The 21,962-nt window shown below is 42.2% G+C and overlaps 2 protein-coding genes across 2 annotated transcripts; one reads left to right on the forward strand and one right to left on the reverse strand.

The window, feature by feature from the left end:
• Window positions 1-589: 589 nt before the first annotated feature.
• LOC115052991 (apolipoprotein A-I-like) lies at window positions 590-2,420 on the reverse strand. The gene is made up of 4 exons (XM_029517515.1): window positions 2,373-2,420; window positions 1,670-1,721; window positions 1,318-1,462; window positions 590-1,193 (listed from the first exon to the last, which is right to left on the reverse strand). The coding sequence occupies exons 2-4, from the start codon at window positions 1,710-1,712 to the stop codon at window positions 590-592; spliced, it is 792 nt and encodes a 263-aa protein (XP_029373375.1). The 5' UTR covers window positions 1,713-1,721; window positions 2,373-2,420.
• Window positions 2,421-7,822: 5,402 nt separating this feature from the next.
• Window positions 7,823-21,932, forward strand: cep164 (centrosomal protein 164). Its single transcript, XM_029518411.1, has 28 exons — window positions 7,823-7,956; window positions 8,387-8,470; window positions 8,631-8,742; window positions 9,430-9,661; window positions 10,226-10,390; window positions 10,493-10,612; window positions 10,694-10,774; window positions 10,864-10,971; window positions 11,961-13,070; window positions 13,681-13,734; window positions 13,809-13,945; window positions 14,183-14,710; window positions 14,901-15,032; window positions 15,275-15,470; window positions 16,245-16,322; window positions 16,494-16,616; window positions 17,129-17,272; window positions 17,493-17,576; window positions 17,662-17,730; window positions 17,853-18,091; window positions 18,359-18,541; window positions 18,724-18,904; window positions 19,011-19,118; window positions 19,439-19,541; window positions 19,940-20,314; window positions 20,396-20,468; window positions 20,572-20,691; window positions 21,057-21,932. Exons 2-28 carry the CDS (start codon window positions 8,392-8,394, stop codon window positions 21,151-21,153), a joined length of 5,031 nt encoding a protein of 1,676 aa, XP_029374271.1. The 5' UTR covers window positions 7,823-7,956; window positions 8,387-8,391; the 3' UTR covers window positions 21,154-21,932.
• Window positions 21,933-21,962: the final 30 nt, after the last annotated feature.

Below are 21,962 nucleotides of genomic sequence, written 5' to 3' on the forward strand. Positions count from 1 at the left end.
GCCATTATGCAATATGACAATTTGGATCAAATTAAGTTTGATCAAGTAACTTGCACTTTCTTTTAGATTGTAGTAGAAAATATTTTGCACAGTTAGAAGCTGATCATTTTGGAAGAAAAGAAAATCTTTTCAAAACCTAACTTGGATATAGAACTCTTGAAATTAGAGCCAGAGAGCAAAGTAGTATAAACAGTCAGATGTTTATTGAGCTGTATTTCGTCAAAGCACAGTTTTCACCAAACAAGCATTGTTACACAGAGGTTCAGGCACTTGTGATAAATTCACATACAATTCCTACATAAAATGTAAGCAGCTGGCTGTGGCATGTGAAGAGTAAAAGCATCTATATGCTGAGCATGTGTCTGTGAACGTCTTTGCTTGCATGTGCTTGAGCTTGTGCACATGAAGTATGGTGTTCGCGTTGGGAGAGAGAGCAAGAGTCCCGCCATTTTGTTCAGTGAGGCATTGGCTTCATATTCAGAGGTGATCTGTATGTGCGTGTAAGGAAAGAAGGAATGGACAGAAAGGTGGAATGAATCTAGGACAGACAGGTAGGTGAGGTTAGTTACAAGAACAGAATAGAGAGTATTTAGCTCTTGGTGACAGTAGAAGCGATGGCCTCAAAGATAGCTTGGAGCTTGACCTTGACATCCTCAGCCAAAGGTGTAATCTTCTCCCTCAGGGCGGTGAGCTCTTCGGTGTTGATGTTTTGTGCCTGGTTGTAGACCTGTTTCAGCTGCTCCTTGTACTCTTCAACGTAAGGAGTGGCCATCTCCTTCAGACTCTCCAGACGCTCAGAGAGCTTGCCACGCACAGACTCTACAATGGGTATCAGGGCAGCCTTGGTCTCCTCCACATTGGTAGCGACCTGTTGACGCAGCTGTTCCACAACTGGCTCAAGCTTCTGCCTCAGTGCGTCCATCTCAGCTGTGTGCCTGGCATAGTGGTCATTGATGATGGGCTCCATCAGGGTACGGTACTGCTCGATGTGCTTGTTGATGACATCCCTCAGATGAGCACGTTTGGGTTCCAGGTCTCTTTTCAGGGCCTCAATATCGGTCATTATGGAGGCACGGAGGTCAGCGGTGGCATCAGAGATGGTAGCAACAACGTTGTCTGTTATGGGGGACACAGCACCCTGCATAGCCTTGACCTGGTTGTACATGGAGTCAAGGCGCTGAGACAGGCCGGCCCTGAGAGAGAAAAACAATTTTTACTCTGATTACATAAACATCAGTAATGGTGATTATGACAAAAAGATGAGACGAGAACTATAAAAAATAGAGAAAGTGGGACAGGAGGATAAGAGTGACATACTTGAGCTCCCTGTACTCAGTGTCATCGAGGTGGTCCAGGGCTCTGTTAGCACTGTCCTTCACCTGATTCAGGTAGACATCCACAGCAGCCCGGAGGTGAGCCAGCTGAGAGGGGGCATCAGCCTGCAGGGAAGCGGCTTGAGAGCCTGAGAAATAAAGCAAAGGAGAGATGAGTTAAAGGAAAGAGGTGGGGACAAAGTGGGAGAAACGCAACAGCAGGCAGCAGGACAACAATTCATTTTGAAATGCTGTTCAAGACATTTAGATGTTGCTTTGTTTTGTTTTGTTTTTTATGGAGGTTTGACTGCATAAAGTATTTCCCTTAAGATAGAAAGAACACATCAGATACTCACCGACAGCCAACAAAAGGGCAAGAGCAAGAGCCACGAATTTCATGGTGGTGGTCTAAAGTGGAAAAAGAGCCAACGGTTTGTAATCATTTTTCAGTGAACAAGTTACATTGAAAATATCTCAACTACACAAAGAAATTGCATAAAAATGGACGCTGTTAATCCAATAAATCCCCCACTTAGACCAACATGAAGGCCAGATAAGCAGACTTAAAAGTTTTAAAACAATGTTAAAGCTACACACTCATCCCCAAATGACTTCATGCTAAACATATGGCTGTCTATTAAAAGAACCCGTAATCTGGGTAGATTAGACAGACATCTTGATCAGATAAACCTTGGACTGCTGTGTAATCCTGATCCAGGTTTTACACTAAGACACAGCCATACAATTAACAAAGCAGCTTTTTGGACAAAGACAGTTCAATCCAGAGGCTCTGGAGTGTAGCGACAGTTTTTTTTTTTATCTCCCTGAAATGAAAATAAAACAGCTACATCTCCTCAAAGTTACAAAGTAAATTAATTAAAAGTTCCAAAGAAATAAAAGCTGACACAATTGTTTTTGTTTTGTTTTTTTTTTTGGTTCAAATTCTACAGAGTGCAGAAAGCTCATTCTGACCGATCAGAACAAGAACAAGTTTTCCAAAAGTTACCGTTCTTTTACAACCCAAGTTCCCTTAAGAGCCACAGCGGTTGCTTGTCTTACCTGGTGGAGTTTCTGATGAGACTGAACAACTTCTGCAGGAGCAGACTTTTTATAGTGCCCGGGTGAGGGATGAGTCTATGTGGGGAGGAACGGGGGTGGAGGAGGCTGAGGGGTGGAGGTGTGAGGGCTATGTGTCTCCGTGGAGGTGGACCTCACCCCCCAGCCATCTCTCTCAGCAGGGGAACTGGGTTGAGAGTTCAATGGTCACCTGCTGAGTGGAGATCACTCAGCAAACACACTGACTCACACAGTCACAGATTCACTATGGATTATCTTTATCATAGGCTGAAACCTTCACAAAAGTACAATCATTGTTTTAAAAAACACTTGAAGATCCTCTAACATTATTAACTTTTGTCAGCTTGATAAAGGCCTAGTTTGTCCTGTGACCAAGCCTGTTGTATAGAAGACGTGAATGGAATACATAAACAAGAAGCATGTTTGCTGTGAATTGAAATAGCAGGTTTTATGATGTTAAACAGCAGTTGGGGGAGATATGGAAACACAAAACAAGGTAAGAGAAGAGCTGTGAAAAGAGACAGAAAAAATAATTTGAATACATCCATATAGCCTAAGCACAGGTGTCCCACACAGATCTGTTCTGGGCCCTGTTTTATTTTCGACATTTTTACAGCCAAAACCGTAAACAGCAGTTTAAGCTGATCCCCCGGGATGGTTTTTCTTGCATAACATTTGTTAAAGAAGAGTGTGTATGACAGAAAAGGCGCATTATTTACAGTCCTAGTGCTTCCAAACGGCTGCCAAGAAAAACAAACAAGAGCAAACAGAAAGCAGTGACTTGATGCAATCAGCTTGCTGAAATATGATACGTCTGGTATCCACTCAAAATTCTAGGGATAAGACATATACAAACACATTCACGTGCTAGAAGAAAGCCCATTCAACATAGTGCTGTAATCAAGATAATGGTGTATAATGATCGACTTATCTTAGTTTACGGATGGCAAAATTTGTGGTGTGTGCGCATGGTGATTAATGGGTCAAAGTGTGGTGTGCCAAACTGTTGTTTGTTGTTCTATCATCAGTGGACTTTGCCATCATGGCTTCATGTAGTTTGAGGAATAAGGAATAGCAACCGTTACAGAATACAGAGTTGTCCCTTATTATATATACATGCACGCTCATTGTGGATATTATAACTTGTCATACAAACAGCACACAAAATGACTGATGTATATATGTAAAGTTTTATGATCCTTCTTTTTGGATTTTCTTCAAACAAAAAAAAAGGGGGGGTATGTCTCACTAGCATAAAATATCCATTCACAACATGCTCTGGCTCACTGGCTAATGCAGAGGTGGATTTAGTAAATATATGTATTTCTTGTCATACAAGATTTATTGGCTTTTATGTAGTATTGATCTCCACCGAGAAGTCTGCATAAGCATCTCTGCTGACAGGTGAGCCATGATGAAGGGAGGAAAAGGAAAATATTCTGGATGTCAGACAGACACCAGGCATCTGCAGAGTGACAGCTTGTCTACTAGTTTAGGGTCATTAGGTGCAAGGTTAATCATTGTCATAAGTGGTCAGTGGCACTAACCTGTACTCGAGTGACTGGTCTGTGCTGTTGTAGCCTAGACCTATGTAATCAATACACCTTTCTCTGAATACCATTACACTAAAAATCTTGGACTGTCAATACTTGCTCTGTCAGATTGCCAAACATCCAGTGAATGTTTCACCTAATTTGTGTGACAAGACACTGCAACCGGAGTTCAATTAATATTCTTAATTGTGCTAAAAATGTTTTAAAATGGGAGATAGTGACATGTGCGCCAGCAACAATCCACCCTGATTAGAAACACAGGATACCCATAGAATGTATTAAAGTATTAAAAGTACTAAACTAAACTTATTTTGTGTGTCAAACTGATCGCATAGCCTTTTGTGGTTTCACTTTTTCAAAATGTATAAAATTGCATGTTGAGAATTCAATTTGTGACAGTTCATTGCTTGTTTGCAGCAATTCCTCCATGCCTCTCTGCTTTGTAAGCCAAATGGCATTTTACCATGTTTTGTGTTTCCCTGCTTCCCCTTGCCATTATTTTTTATGATCCGACACTCTGGCGTTGGTTTTTTGTTTCGCACCTTAACTACGAACTCATTCACTGCGCATTTTTATGAGCTGGAGCCAAGCTGACTCCATGAAGACAGGAGCGTGAGAGAACAGTCACCTATCCAAGCCTCGTTGACGCCTGCCAGGTTCACAGGGTAATTCTTAACTCCAGCCATTTGGCTGACACCAATTAGTAAAATACGGCAGGCGATGTGACAGATGCCACATTGGAAGCACTAGAAGGTGATGTGAGCAGTCAAGCAAAGCAAAAGAGTAGCAATTCAGTAAATGTTACACTGACACAGCTAAGAAAGGATGAGATTAAGATAGATTAAAATGCTTTACTTAAAAATAGGAAACCTGAACGTGCCATCTGTGACTGTTCAGTTTAAATAAGGGACAAAATAATATTGGCAATAATGAAATCTGAAGGCCTCCATTCCAGCCCAAGTAGATTAAGAAGCAGAACAAATCATAGCACATGACCTTTTTCTTTGGCTTCAGTTTGTACTGTCACTGTACAGTAGTCTTCAGGGCTTTTGCCCCAACCCGTACGATAAGAACGTTCTACATATCAGCTTTTCGGAGAGAAGTGCAGCTCTTATCTGGAACAGCAACCTTTGAGACTGCATGCATTGCACCATGTCGATTCAATATCCACACGGCGCTGTCTGTCAAGATTATTGCTGCCATAATTGTTATCAATAGGACCTCAGAACTGCTGGCTGGCAAGACAATTCGTCGATGAAGTTGTATGTTTCATAATGCTTTAAAAAAGAACTGAACGCTCCAATCTGGAGATGGGCCAGAGGAAATAAATGAAATTGTTCACCTCTGGGACCCTGGAATTTAATGGCCATTTTAAATCAAAGGGAGCCATTTTATGATTGATAACCATTTTGGGATAGATCATGACATCATTGTATTCGCAGCACAAAAACTGGGCTTGCAAAAATCGTCAAGGCTTGATTTTTTAGCTTGATCTTTTAGGGAAGTTAATGACTTTAAGGTTTGGCTACAGTTACATAAAACCAGGTGATATCACTGTGATTTGATTTATTGATGCTATACTAAGAAAAATAACTTTTTTATGAACAACCAACAAGCAGTTTTATAGTGAGTGCCAAACAGCCAGACAGGTGTGGGGTAATTGCCTGGAGCTGATAAATATTTAATCAGCAAATCCACCATTTGATCAGGCCCTGACTGAGGTTCAAAGGTCACCACATTGTTCCAGCTGCCTCCATGATGGAGCACTGTTCTCAAAACAGCAGGGGAGGTTATCTCAGCTGTAGGCAACAGCGCGGAGCTCTGTCTCGTTTTCTCCAGCACACACACCGCTTCAGATTGCTATGCCCAAGTCTACTTAACTGCAGTGATGTGGTTTTGCAATGTCACATCTGTTGAGGTCGCTTCTGCTTTAATACAGATATTTGGACCAAAGCCCTGGTCGTAGAGTGTCGCTGTAGGTTGCATAACCCTGCGGTTGTACAGCTTGATAGCAAAGCAAGAAAATCCACACTGAACTCAGATAACCTAAATCCTTTGAGGAGCCAAATGACACATACAGTCACCAAGAATTATTGTTCAATCATAAAGTAATCCGCACTCTTTCACATATACTGGGAAACACGTAATCAGATAATAATGGGGATGCAACAGGGCAACTTCTAAGCCAACAATCACTGAGTTGTCTGACCAGTCATATGCAAGATTATCATCACAATTTCTGGTTCAGTTTGCTGCTCTGAAGACTTTTCCAAAGATAATGCTTTTCATTAAAGTCCACCTCTGTCACACATAAAATAAGATAATGAGTTCAGTTGAAATGCTAACATTGAGCCCTTCTAATATTTAGTTTGGTGCGTAGGTGTTGAGTTGATTATTTGAGTTTCAAGGCCTGTTTGTAATTCAAATGCCACCATTGCTCAAGATATAGAGGCCGTTCACCCTGATAGTATAACCAAACCACCCACACCATTAAACAAACAGGATGGAAAGAAATGCTATTCTTTCCACACGAGGACATGCGTGTCAAAAAAAGCTACATAGGGAAGATTTTCAATACCTTTTTTTCATTGTCACTTGAATATTAGATAGAACATAAATGATCTGATTGCATTTTGCTAATATATTTAATATGCATGTTATTATTATATATCATTATTATCCCTGTTGTTGATTCAGCTACTTTGTGCATTATTAGTGCTATATAAAGCGAGAGAGTTACAATTACTCCCTTTTTTTTTTTTTAATCATAATCGCAGTTGCTATGTTTGTGTAAGTACAACTTGTGAAGGGGGCTGATCATGTTTGATCCGGCCTCTCCTCCTCTGCCCTCTTGTGGTAGAGAAGCCAAATTAATTTAATGAAAAATGTTTTAATGTTTTAAGCTTTAATCTTCCTTATATACCAAACTGCTTGCGCTCGTATGCTTTGTGGTAGGCAACAATCTCATATCACAATCTGGCTCTGGCATACAACAAAAGCATCATTTAGCAACACAGTGTCAACACGGCCCTTCCCTGTGAAATGTGAGTGAGAGGCCCTTGGGGACAAAAGGTAAGAATACACTACAGGGATGGGAAAAAAAAACTTCTCTGGATTGCAATTGCTGCTAATTTACTAGCTCTCCATGATCTGATGGATTTGAGGACATTTAAGTTAAACAGCAATGACCAAGGAAAATTCCCTTATGTACACGTGTGCTTCCTCAGTTTAAGAGAAGTCCAAGAGTTGTTGACAGAGATATGTTGACAATAACGGACTAGCTGTGTTTCCCACACGAGAGAAGTGTTATGTGGCAGCTGCTTCGTACAGAACACTGCCCTAAAGAAGGACATGCTGAAAAAGAGAATATGAGGGTAAGAAATTATTAACTATGGCACATACACATATCTCATCATACACAGAGACATGATTAAAGCCTGCATCTCTGAGAGCCCTCAGAGCTCCTCCACTGAAAATTCATCTCCTACAGCATCCACCTACACTTAAATCAAAGGATCTTCATCAAGGTTCTGTCGTTCAAATAAGGATGCAGATATTGAAGTGGAATAATAAACTGACATCTCATCTTCATCTAAATTTGATGATGGTTGGAATTATTTTCTTTTCACATTAATAATATACATCAAACATTTATCAAAAGCAACAGTGTTTTAGTCCCCTTTATATATAATTTATGAATCCAATAAACATCTGTAATTGCGTTAATTCATCCAGGTTACCAGTAACGCTTCTTAAAAAAATCGCCTTTCCGCGTCTCGCATATGTTGACGTTGCGGTGGATTAGGAGGTTCCGTGAACGCATCACGCGTCTCAGCCAATCAGAGCAGCCGCTCCATCGTCAACAGGAAGCGGGGGAAGCGTCCATGGAGATGTTGTCAGCGGTGTAACTATCGCGTCTTTCTCCGCTCTGTCCGTTCAGTGTCTGTCAAACAACGGACAAGTTTCAGAAAATAACACAGGGGCTAATGGGAGAGCGGCTAAAAGTTTGGAAGGTAACCCACTTGTCACGAATGAACTATCCTCCAACTACTTTAGCTGGTTGAGCTAACGTTAAGTAGCTAGATGGCGCCCAGCTAAATTTAAATTAGCTAACATGCTAGCTCCATTAGCTCGTCACTTTCCCCTGCTGCCCGCACATTACTCTTCTTAAAAATAAGTCAGTGTCGATGTTTTCCTGTCATCGAACTCTTAGTGAGTCGACTAATGTGCCACTTGACCAATATTGTGAGGAGGGCTATAATGAGCCGTCGTCTTTTTGTTTAGCCGCAGGCAAGGAGTTCATTTCTTAATCGTATTAGCTGAGTATCATGGCAGAAAAAGAAATCCCAGGAAGCAGGGCATATTGCCGTAGTTTCCTGGAGCCGTGCTGCAGTGTTTCTTTTGCAAGTCATCCTGTTTGCATTCCTCCCCATGTCTCTGTAGTAACCATGACTGCAGCTGCTCTCATTGGAGACCAGCTGATTCTTGAAGAGGACTATGATGAGAACTATATACCCTCTGAACAAGGTACTTTGAGATAATATGCTTACCAGATTTATAACTATGATCCCCAAGTGTGCCTGAGTCACAATTTTACAACATTGCATCCTGGTGGACACAGCGTTATTGGGGTATGCTACGCAGTCTTCTCATAATGTTTTATTCCTGTCTTTTTCTTCACTGTCAGAGATTAAAGAGTACGCAAGAGAGATCGGCATTGATCCCGACAGTGAGCCGGAGCTCCTGTGGCTGGCCAGGGAGGGCATTGTTGCCCCTTTGCCTCCTGAATGGAAGCCTTGGTAAGTAAGGGCAGGGAGGTGCAGTAATAATCTACCCACTGCATGACATCTCACAGATTCTTGAACTTTTGTTGCCATAATCTTGAATAGAATTGTGTGTCGGATATAGTACGCAACCTTATTCTATATTGCTTGCATGTATTTATAGGGCTTGAGTAATACTGAATGGCACCCCAGAGACAAAAGATGTCATTATTTCATCCATGTTGCAGCAAAATATTGTATTTATTTGGGAATTTTTGAGTGAAATGTAAGGAGTGTGTGACAGGCGAAGGTCTGATTCTGACACTTGAACTTAGCATATCTTAGCAACCTTCCCTCAACAAAATCTCCAAGGAGATATCAGCTGCAGCTGTCCTGTGTAATTAATGTCTCTCAGGTCACTCTGTATGTTTTTTTTTATTTGCTCAGAGAGAGTTTGATTCAAAAATTAGTATGATTAGTGAGCCCCAGTTACCATTTCATTATTTTATTATTCATTATCGTATCGTACTTAATTTTATATTTCACTTTATGCAATCGTCATAATAGTCTATCATAAGACTTCAAAGTTCGGTTTCAGGCTACAACCTCTAGTGACAACTCTCTGTTTACCTACCCATCCTTCCGTCATCTCTCCTTCCCTTCCCTGGGCTGTTTTGGAGGTGCTGAAGTGACCCCCTTCCTCTCCTCCCTCCTCCCCCACAGCCAGGACGTAACTGGTGACATTTACTACTTCAACTTCTCTTCGGGACAGTCCACCTGGGATCACCCCTGCGACGAGCACTACCGCCGTCTGGTGACCCAGGAGCGTGAGCGCATCCAACTCACCACCACCACAGGGGCCACAGGGTTAAAGAAGGATAAGGACAAGAAGAAGAAGAAAGACAAAAAAGAGAAGAAAGAAAAAAAAAAGAAGGAGCCATTTAAGACTCCCGGAGTGAGTGGCTGTTTTGATATTTTCAGTTTTTTATTTTAGCACTGTATGAAAGAGTGAAAGCATGAAGCAGTATGAAAACAGCTATCAGCACTAGAATACAGAGGACATGGCATGAAAGTGAAATTTGTTTATTGGGCACAAATTAACAAATAAATTATATTTACTAAAGATAAAGAACTTCAAATATGCATAACATATATACTTGATGTCCCAAGTTAGTTTGGATTTGGTTTTATTTTTTGCTGGTCGGTTGTAGCAAATTTTAGGAGAATAATATGTGCTTAAAATCTTTGTATCTGTAAAGATTGCATCCAATCCATCATACTCACATGCACACAAAAGAAAGGAAGTTAAAAGGCTGATTGATCATCAGATTGTATACTATAAGAACTACAGTATACAGTGTGACTGAGAAACTAGTTTAAGTCAGTGCAACAAAGCAAAAAAGAGCCTGTCAAAAATGAAGTTTAAAATTGTATTTAAATGTTAGCTTGAGAGTTATTGATGTTTGAATATTGTTGGTTTAGACTTGTACTACTTTCACAGTTATTTTTTTTTCCCCAGGCACTGACTTCAGCTCTGGGACCGTTACCGTCCCCGTTGGGCAGCCTGGCCCCTCTGAGAGGTCTAGATGCCCCTGGTCCAGCTCCACTGTCTGGATCTGCCCCTGCTCTCCGGGGGTCCCTCAGCAGTTCTGGAGGGCTGGAGCCCCTCAAGGCTTCCCTAGGAGTAAGAACCTAGTGCTATTTTAAGAGCCATTTGATGAAAATTTAAGTTTGTACCTTTTCACCTTTACCAAAAGTAACATACTTGTATGCTTTCCTTTCTGAGGGTCTTCGAGGCAGTGGGACATTGAGTGCTTTAGGTAGCAGGCAGGAGGAGAGAGTGTCCCTTACTCTGCCTGGTTTCGAAGATGATGATAATGATGACGACAAAATCTCAGAAAACGAGGTACAATAAAACCTGTAGATAAATGGAACACAATGAAAATAAGCATTTTAGCTGGATATTTAGATGCCAAACATTTTCCAGCTGAGCCCCCACAGTTCACACAGGCTGTTGAAGAACCTCCACCTGGACCTGGATGCCCTTGGAGGGGGTCTGCAATATGAGGTATTTTCTGTTCCCTTATGTGAAAATAACGATGTTGGCAATTCAGTCTGCCTTTGATAAGACCGTGTGTGTGTGTGTTTGTGCTCCAGGACAGTGAAGAAGACACTGGTAAAGCTCCCCTGGAAGAGAGGACTGAGCCAGAGCTTCAGGACTTGGCCCTTTCTGGAGACCACAGCCTTGAACCACCGTCCCAGCAGGTAAAATAAAGTTTTCATTTCGGTGATCTGTATGTTTGTCATCCTGTGAATGACTTCTTTGCTGAAAAGCGTTGTATTTGAGAATTTTCTGTTGTTGAATGTCACAGGATTCGTTCTTGGAAGAATACTGGCATCTTACTTATATTCATAACTAATAGACGTCAGGATTGTTATCCTATCTTTAGATAAAAAAAAAAAAGATGTAGAAGACCGTAATATATTGTGAAGAAAAACCTGCAGACTTCTGAAGAGAAATCACACATACAGTGGTTTTTCTTGATAGAAATAATCATCTTGGAAATACCGTAGATGGGAATAGGTTTACAGGGTTTTAAACTGAAGGGATCTCTAAACCTTCTTTTCTTCCTCTTGTGTGCCCTCTTTGACCTTTGAACCTTTCACCTTTGCACTGAGCAGTTGCTGTGCTGCTGGGACATGTCCTATGGGCATGGATGCTATTGTGCCTTTTTGTTCAACCTTCTGTCACTGCTTTGTTGTCTGAATCCCAGCAGTATGTCATCATCCCCATCAAAATTATGACTGTTGTACAACAAAGTACTACATCATTACATAAAGGTTCATGTGTTTGTCATTAGAGCAACTTCCCAATATGGGAAGTAGTCAGTTTTACCCCTAATCGGTCAATTGAAATAGGTTTTCTTCTATATATATTTTTTTCTAAAGAGGGAAAATGTTGTAATAAGGAGATTATGCCCTTGTGTGTTTGTCTCTGTTTGTGTTCAAGAAAAAAAATTGTCTCTTTCTTTGCTGACATGCATGTTTTTGCATTGTAGATATTACCAATTTGTTTTTGGTCGTCTTAACGGTACTAATTTAATTTGTCCCTTTTTAAAATGCACGCATTGGGGTTGGGTGTGGATCACGATAGACCTTTTGTCTGCCTTCTTTCCTCACCTTTCCTCCTCCATCCCTTTTCTTATTTGTGTCTCTGCATGCCTTCCATTGGTCTTCCTATTCCCCACACCAAGGACTCTTTGAGGGGCCGCCACCTCCACATGTCCCCACGTACGGGCAGCAGAAACCATATCAGTGAGGTTGGGGCCAGTCCTACCAGCCCTGAGCCAGACCACTCTGCTGAACACTCAACACGGGAGGTAGCAGAGGACTTGAATGAGGTGGAGGAAGAGGAGGACGGAGGAGAGTTTGGAGAGGATGAGGGTGGGGACGAAGCAGGGCAGGAGAAAGGAGAGGAAGGGAATAAAGAAGATCAAGATGAAGGAAAGAGCCAATGCAAAGATGAGGAGGATGGGATGGAGGAAGAACAGGCAGAAAATAAATCAGCTGTGGAAAGTAAGGAATACCAGCAGGAAAATGAGGAAGAGGAAGAATGCTGTGAAGGTGAGGGTGGTGAGAAAGATGAAGGGAGTGGACAAGTGACAGAAAACAGAAAAGTCAGTGAGAAGCAGAGGAGCAGTGAAGGAGAAGAGGATGGCAGCAATGATGAGAAAGTAGAAAGCTTATTTGGAAGCAAGGATGATGAAACCAAAGTCAGAGAAGAAGACTTGTCAAGTGATGAGGCTGTGGAGAGTTTGAAGGAAGAGATACAGGGAGAGGAGCAAAATGTTGAGGAGGAGATAGATAGCGATGAAGTTGTGGAGAATTGCTTTAAAAGAGATAGAGATGAAAGAAGTGAAGACGACAAAGATGAGCTAAAGAGAAGCATTAATGATGAAGAAGGACAGAGTGAAAGTAAGGAAGAAGAGGCAGAGCTGAGTAGGGCAGGAGAGCAGGAGAAGGAAAAAGCGGAGCAAGATGGCAAGAGTGAGGAGGATTTGGAGAGATGCTCCCTGAGCCAGAGGAATCTGACGGAAAGCGATGAAGAGATTCTAGAGAGATATTTGTTGAGTGAAGGAGGAGAAACCGAGAGGAAAGGGATGGACGTGGAGGATCAGTCAGACGGTCAAAATCCCCCAGCAGTGTTGGCGAGTGAGGAAGAAGTCATCGAGGTTTTTAAGATGGAAGCGGCTCGAATCCAACCAGCCGAACTAGGCCAGGAGATTAAAACTCTCGGACAAATGAGAGAAACTCTTGCTAAGGAGATGGAGAGTGTGTCAAAAAAAAGCATCCTTCCTTCAGAGGTAGGATTCGGTGTTGCCTCTGAGTGTGCTCACCCTCGTCATATCCCCGCCTTGCCCCCACCCTGCACCTGCGTGACTTCTTTGAGCATGCACAGATACATCCAGATTTTAAAATCCAACTCCACTGCCTTAGGGACTGTCTCTTCCTCTATGGTTGCTTGTCTGGACGTCATCGCCCACACACCAGAATATAAATTGGTCAAAGGGCAATCTATTTGAGCCCCCGATGACGGAATCTGATCCTTCTTCCCTTTGGCTGCACAGTCAGTTGTTAGTCTATGTACTTTTACACAGGCGGTTGATTTGGAGCCATTTGACCAAATATAGGACTCTCATTTCTCAGCGTCACCCTCTCCAATTTTTTGTAGTTTGCTTGCTAGATTATTTGATCATACTCTCTGCCTGCCAGCTCACCAACATTGACTGTGGTTGCATGTACACTCTGCCTTTACCTTGTGCTGTGTGTGTTTGTCTTTAAGTCTTTAAAAAACAAAAAAAAAAACAGCAAAAAAAATGCATGATTTGATATTCAGCACAAGCTAGGTGCTTTATGTTCACTCAAAACTCTTACCTTTTCATTGTGTGTGTGTGTGTGTGTGTGTGTTTGCAGGAGTCTGAGACCAGTAAAAACATTGGGGAGGCCTCATTCTCCATTGATGCCAAGGTAGTCATTACATGTGTATCATTCATTCTTATTACCGACCAGTGTTGTAACGGTTTTGGTTTTGTATCCTAAAGCTTTCTGAAAATGTTTGTGACATCAACGACCTGTCTGACACTGCCAGTCCAGTGGAGAAACAAAACAGAAAGGAAACAAAAGAAGACGAGGAGAATAACGGGGAGTCAAAGAAAAAGGCTCCAGAGGCTGCCAAGAGGTTTCTTGTTGTTCTTTGTATTATTCCTGGGAAACAGTTACCGAATTCCATTAATCTTACAAGAAGTATCTAATTTTAGAAGTGCTTCCCTAGTTACATTTACACATACAGTGTTTTTGATTTGTCCCAACAAATTCGCCCTTGATGAGAACGTCAGCTGTTTACAATATTAGGGTATGTTTTTTTTTTTTTAGCATTTTCTTTACTTTGGAACAGCCTCACTATTTCTCTTTTCAGGCATCTGCTGGGTGAAGACAGAAGCAATCCCTCACCAGCCCATACAGTTGACCGACTCGTCCTCCACCAGTCCAGCCCTTCACCCACCGTCTCCATCTCTTCCCACTCAGAGAGAGGTGTCAAGCTACAACCCAAAGCCAAAGGTCTTGGTATTTCTGTGGGGCTCCAGAGGCCTGAAACTGCGAGAGGTCGGCTTGTCCGCACTTCTAATGCCCAACTCGAAGATGCTGAACCCCCCGAACTAAACAGAGATAACTCACTGGATGAGGAGCCAAGCTGGAGAGTTAAGAAAGACAAGGAGAGGAAAGAAAGAGAGGAAGAGGAGGAGAGGAGGAGGGCAGAGAGAGAGGAGAGAAGTTTAAGAGAAAGGTTAGAGGAGAGGAAGAAGGCTGATCAGGAGGTGGAAGATGAAAGAAAGCAAATGATGAGAGAGAAAGAGAAGAGAATATCCCTCCTCCAGGAGGACCTGAGGCGAGAAGAGGAGGAGGAGGAGAGGAAAATGAAGAAGGAGAGCGAGGAAAGACTGAGGTAGTTATGGAGAACATCCCACTGAAAACTGTTGCTGATTTAACAACAACTCATCAAAGTCCATTAAATTTAAATACTTCTACTTAATCTCCAAGGGGTTTCAAATGTATCAGTAATTAGCATTTAATTAGGTTTTACCTAAACACACCTACATTTTACTGAAATTTGTGTACGTAATGTATCTCCTCAGGAACCTGCAGCAGCATCTTGAGTCCAAGAGGAGAGAGGAGGAGGCAAGGCTCGCTGAAGAGTCTCATAGAATGATGGAGGAACTCAGAGAGTCTGTCCAGAGGGAGAGGGAGAAGCAGCAGCAAAAACTCAGGTCAGAAAAGCACATAAAAAGATACATTAAAGCCGTGCTTGCATCTGCAAGGCACCCTTTTCACATCGAGGCCATCTTCACAAAGTCAGATCAAATGGCCAGTGTATGACTTGATAAACACTGGGACATTAAACATTTGAGAGCTGCCTTATTGAAAATGGCACAAACAAATCAGCTAAGCATAAGAAAAATTGCAGCCAATCACCATAAATTAACTTTGTTTATGGGTGTCCTGTGCTCAGGGAGGAGAATGAAGCCACGCTCAAAGAGTTACAAATCACTTTGGAGAAAGAACGGGCAGTCGAGCGTGACAGGCTGGAAGCCCAAAAGAGGCTTGAGATTGACCGTCTGCAGGCAGAGCTGGAAGAAGAGCTGCAAGCAGAGAGGAGCAGACTCCAGGGAGAGAGGGAAGAGAAGCTGAACTCGATAAAACAGGAGGTGACTGAAGACAGACTGATTTATTTTATTTAAATTAGATTCAATTATTTTATTTTATCTTCATATTTCTATGTTTCCAGACATAACGCCATTGACAGTGCTTTTCTGCATGACAAATGTTTGATGTTTAATTCTAACCAAGCTGAAGCTGAAGTTAAACACAAATACTAGGAACAGCAAATGCCTTGATAAATATTTGCTTTTTATGGAAGAGATCAATACAGTTAAATTGCAAAATTCGAATATTGTCAACTGAGTGAAAAATATAGGTGAGATGTTTGTTGGTTGGCCTTTAACCTGGATTCCTGATTGGGGGAAAATGTAGGCAGAAGCCATTCTTGTTCATGTGTACATGCCAAACATAGCAGTGTTGAAATGAACTACTTACAATTACAAAAAATGTCTCAAAAGTTTGTCTTACAAAATATTGGGTTAAGGGCTCCAACAATTCTGTCCAAACAATCTTCATTTGTGGCATTGTCTTAAAAAATTTTACCTTGGTTGTATTTTATTTTATTTTATTTTATTTAGCTTCACCTGTAGCTGAGAGTCATTTGGCAGTACCATTGTTCCATTGTTGAAAGAAAGATATTCACTGAACAGAAATGTTCCCAAGTTTAGAATGTGTGATGGTGTAATATATTGGTGAATTATATTATAAATCGAGCTGGAAATATCTCTAGAACCAAAAGATGGTACAGTGTACGACTGGACTTAAGGTGCACTGTGTAATGATCTGTGTCTGTCTCTGTGTTTGTATTTATCTGTATAAAGGTCAAAAACACTGAAAGGAGGAGGGAGTTGATTGTGAGTTCAAGACCTGAACACCACCTGGCTGAGTACCACCGAGAGGTACACAAACACACAGAATTACATCATCATCATGTGCGTTTCTTTTGGAATACGTTCTGAAGCTTGAAGGTTAAAAGTAAAATTTATTTATTTTTTTGGTTTTGTTTTTATTTATTTATTTTTTTTAGAGTCTTTTTGTGCAGTAAGCTGACCCTGACTTCCTCTGTACAGCTGTCTGATGTGCTCCAGGAAGTGCGGGAGGAAGTGCAGCGTGATCACGACAGGAAGCTGGAGCAGCTGAAAGAGGACCACAGGAGAGAGATGAACAACATTAGAGAGAAATACCTGGATGAGGTCAGAAGGTGTTTTTAATTTTGATGTTTAGGTGATGCCCGCCCTCATCCTGGACCAGCCAAATACATCAGTTAATGGTAGATGATGCACTGTACTTTTGAATGAAGGGCTGTTGATTTGTTTATTAAAAAATAAAACATGTTAAGTGGTTATTACTAAGCTTTAGAGGAGATGAATGGGCCCAGGCCAGATGTTTGCCTGTCTCCAGTCCTTGTGCCAAGTTAAACCAACCAGCTGCTGGCAGTAGCTTCATATTTACAAAACAGATATTGAAGCCCAATAACTGTTTTGTTTGACTTTGATTGACCTTAATCAAAAGACAGGAACACTGAGTGCTGCCACAGCCTGGCTCTCTGCTTTTTAAATATACTGTGTATGGTTGTTTCGTTTGTTTTGAAAATGCAGAGATCGTTTGTAATTCTCAGGAATTGGTATTTTAAATTAGTGAAAACTAAGATGTTCAGTTGTTCACTGATGTGCATGTGTGTGTGGATTTTGTTTGTGTTTTGCAGGAGACCACTCAGAGAGAGCGCTTGCTCTCCACGCTGCAGGAGGACAGGGAGCGTCTCCAGGCCTCCCACACTGTCCAGCTCGAGAAACTCCGGCTGCAGCTCGACACGCAGATACAAAAGACACAGCTTAAGCACTCGCGCAAGGTGACACAATACAGAAATACAAATTTTGCCTCTAAAGTGTAAAAATTAAACGTCTCATTTCCACTCAGTATTAGAGGTTGTGGAGTGTGATTTCTAGATATATTTGAGTGGATGGTGAATGAAGCAAAATTCTTCTAAAGTCTTAATATCCAACTGAGACAATTTAGTGGCACAGACATACAAAAACACAAGAATAAATCAGTCTTAATTTTCTCTGCAGGAGTCAGAACTGCAGGATCTGGCAGATCAGTTGGAGCTGCGGGCCAAAGAGCTGAAGAGCCGGGAGGCCATGCTGCAGACTAAGGTTTTACATCCCCTTCTTTATGTCCTGCTGATCACCAATGATCATAACGTGAGCCACATGAGCAGCATGATTTCTGTTTTCTCAGGTAGCAGATCTTAAGAGAAGGAGGAGGAAACTAGGGGAGGAAGAGGAGGAGGTGGACAGACACTTAGAGGTGTGAAGTCCCACTTTTTTATTTTGATATATATATCATATATGATATACAGTATATGATATATATATATATCCATCCTATCAAGTGCAGTATCAACTGTGTGTGTGTGTGTGTGTGTTAAGACTTTACCCCAGCTGCTCCGTGAGCGAGACCAGCTGAAGGAGGAGCTTGACAGGATGAGAGAGGAGAAACACCAAGCCCGAGAACTCATCCAGAGGGCCAGGGAGGAGGAGCAGAGGCAGAGAGAGGAGAGAGACAAAGCCAGAGAGGAAAGCAGGAGAGCAAAGGACGACAAGGAAAGACTGGAGAGCAAGGTGATGCTGCTGCAGGAGAGATGTGACCGCCTGAGCCACACAGTCAGGTACAGTTTCCCAAGACCATCACACCGTAAATAGACCAGGTCAGTCAGTGATTAAATCAAAATCAAAGTAAAACAAACATGATCAGATTGCAACAAAACAATCAAATTGTGTTCAAGTCGTTCCCTCTTTTTCTGTCACATTTTGTGGGCTATATAGAATAAATTGTTAGTGTCTGATAAAGTACTGAGGGGAAAATAATTTTGTTTACAGTAGATTTGTGTAACTAAGAAAGAAATTATGAGCTTATGTCTAATTTGTCTGCTCAGTGAGTTGGAACAGAATAGAGGAGCGAGTGCTTCCACCAGACAAGAACCTAAACAGGACAAAAAGAAAGAGGAAGAAACAGAGGTGCCAGCGCCCTCTAGTGACAAGAGGGACTCATTACTGCACATAGAAGACCTGGATGCACCACCCTCCCCAGTGCCTGACAGCCAGAGCAGCATGGACGAGTAAGAACAGACTTGTAGACCTCTGAACAAATCATTTCTCATCTGCAACTGATTTGACAAATGGTTTATTTCATAGTTGACAGGGTAGGGTCGAGTCTGTCTGTCTGGCTCAAATCTGTGTTTTAAATTGTGATCAGTGAGGGCAGGGCACCGTGCATATATGCTGATTTTCATGTGGCCAGGTTTCGGCGCTACATTTCCTCACACGGCGCCTCCATCCAGAAAACCAAAGCCTTCCTGGAGAGGGAGGGCAGCCGGCTGATGGAGCGTCAGGCGGCTCTGCGAGTGGCCCAGGCCAGCTCCTCTCAGGACCCCAACCATGTGGGAGGGGTGACAGAGGAGATGATACGAAACCTAATGCAGGTAGAGAGAGAGTCGTCCACGTCGTGCAGAATAATAATTCACTGGCAAGATGGGGTTGGTTCAGAGCAAGTGTCAAGTGCTGGTTGCTTTTCCCGCTCCCTGTCAGGAGGCCAGCAATGTGGCGGAGCTGCAGCAGACGGTTCAGAGGGGGAACTCTCTCCTGAGGAGGAAGGAGGAGCAGCTGCAGCAGCTTGAGATCTCCATAGCTGAAGAGGTCAGGAGAAAACTCACTTGAAGTGATTGCTCACTCTGCTCTGCCTTTTCATCTACATTTATACCATTATCTTTTTGGCTTCCAGGAATTTCTGACTATTCATAAATTGATAAATTTATATAAACAATTTAACTTAATTTACTGACCATATTACCTGCATTTAATGAAATGTGGCTTTTGAATTTCATCCACATAGATTATTAATTTGGAGTTATTTGGTTTTGTGGCCTGTTACCAGTCATTACAACCCCAAGGCAGCTTGCTAAACATATCGTCGTATGAGTTTTAAACCACACTCTGTCTTGATTTTGTTCATATAGCCTCTGTTTGAGGATCAATCTCAGCTGGCGGGAGAGAGAAAGGTAACCTTCGATGTGACCGAGTCAGACTTCAGCAGCACTGTGGATCAACCAGATGGGACAGGTAACACACCGGTCACTGGGTGTAGAAAACAGCAGATCCGACTGCTTTTTAAAGTACAGATGAATATAATAAGCTAACGTCACAATCTGGCTCTCAGCCCAGAAGTATGGGAATGGACAGGGGATGGCCAAAAATATAAAGTATTCTAAACAAGTTAGACAACAAAAGTACCTGTAGAATAGTTCTGATTCACACATTCACACAAACAAAGATCCATAAACAAAACATTAGGAAATATACGGGCAAACAGAATCAATCAAATCAATGAAAATGAATGACCAAAAAAGCCACAAATAACATCCAAGTAAGAGAGACAGGTTCACCACACCAACAACAATACAAGACGTGGGGCCGTCACACTATTGGTTGACTGCCTACATCTTTCTCCCCCACATCAGGGGATCATACCACGGTCCCAGCCAAAGTCCAGGAGTTGACGGCGTCCCTGCAGCACATCTCAGGCCAGCTCAACACGGTGCTGGGTGCTCTGGGTTCCCTCGCTCAGAGGCAGAGTGCTGCGTCGTACACGGCCTTTCCTTTGCCTCTATCCCAGCCTTACTCCACTACAGCTTCCACCTCTATCCCAGTCATGCCCCAGCTGCACGCAACGACTCTCGGCTCCTTAGCCACACCTCCCACAGCGAGGGTCCCAGAGCCGACCTGGACACCTCAGGGAAACTCTGCAGCTGCTCCTCTCTACAGCACCCCCATCAGCAGTGAACTGAGAGCCTCGGAGGACGTCATCAACAGCCGATGGAGCCAGATTTTCCCTGGTATGTCAGCTTCTCTGCTTAGAAACAAGTGAAGCATAACCATCACAGTTGCTGCTCATGAAACGTTGCTTTGTTCTTCAGGAGCTGCTATGAACCCAATCACCTCCAGCACCGTGAGGACCAGCTCAGTCTACTCACCATACTCTCCTGTTAGGTAAGCCGCAACACGCCTTTCATTTTTATTACATCTTACATACACACTGTCCCTTTCTCAAATGTACTTCCACCAATCCAACAAATGTGGTTGTGTGTCTCAGTGGACACAGTCGTAACCTGCAGTCCCTGCAGAAGTCTGTGGAGGTGGATGGACAGAGGCTGCAGGGGCTGATCGATGGCAACAAAAGGTGGCTGGAGATGCGCAAGAAAGACACCAGCATGTATCCTTCTGCCATAACACAACATAAATGGATGCCATTCACTTTGAGACCTTGCAAACTCATCTAATATCTGAATTTTATCTGAATCATTTATCATTTCTATTAATCTCCCACTTTCATCTTCGCTCTTCAACAAACTCGTTTTGTTTTTCCAGATGTCCAGTTTAACAACTTTCAGGTTTGCGTTTTTAAAACCAATGCGACTATTGTGCAATTTTTGTGAAGCACTTTATCTAAATGGTTAAAATATCAGCTTTGCTTATTGTTATATTCAGTGATGTTTGTGAATTGTATCATAATCTTTTATTTCTTCTCATAATCTAAAACAGCATTGACTGTCATTGTCTTTAACTTCACTTTCACAGACCTCTGTTCACTCGCTATCAGGCTCCGTCTTCTAAAAGTAGCCTGGTCCAGCTGGGACTGGACGATAACAACCAGATCCGAGTCTATCATTACTGAGGACCAGACAGAGTTCAGCCCTGGTGTCTGACCAACTTCAGGGACTTTGACAGGTCAGAGCTGTGACATTTCCACGCAGGGCCTCTGTGATTCATTCATTTTTAAAGTTCAAAGGTTTTCAGGGAAAGCCCGGCCTCCTCTGCTGTGATTGGAGGAAGGACAGACTGCAGATGGTATCCACATGTCACCGTGAGATCTGGCTTTGAGCAGCAGCTGACCGATTTTTGTGTTTTTTAAAGCACTTCAGTGTTACGTGTACAGACTTTAGCTCCATGTCTAACTTGTGCCAAACACTTTTTTCAATGGTGTAGTTTACTTTGATGTCCGTTGGTCTTTTCTCAGTGAGTGTAGGACAATCACAGGGCAGCGTCTGAAACTGTTGGAAACGCCACTCATTTGCTTCTGCAGAGACGACATGACACTAAATAACACATTACTTTGTAGATGCACAGAGGTCAATGTCCATTTCATGACAGCATATCTTTGTATTTATAACAATGTTTTATAAAAGACGCAAGTGTGAACGCTACATTTTTAGTCATTTCTTCCATTTTTGTCATATTAGCCTTTCAAAAAGCAGTCTGGTAGATTTGCTGTTTTATAAGACATTCAGTTCACTTTTTACTTTTTCACATTCTCAGACATGCAGTACAGCAGTCATGTTTAGCTATTAGTCTATGCCTAAACATCTGCAGGAAGACAAAAATGTCCAGTGTGCATATGTATTTGGGTGAATACAGTATTTTTTTATTGAACATTTTAATAAATCTAATTTTATATATAAATATGTGTTGTGTTTAGTCCATTTG

The sequence above is a fragment of the Echeneis naucrates genome, chromosome 13 (genome assembly GCF_900963305.1).
Source record: "Echeneis naucrates chromosome 13, fEcheNa1.1, whole genome shotgun sequence".
In the NCBI taxonomy this organism is placed as follows: Eukaryota; Metazoa; Chordata; class Actinopteri; order Carangiformes; family Echeneidae; genus Echeneis; species Echeneis naucrates.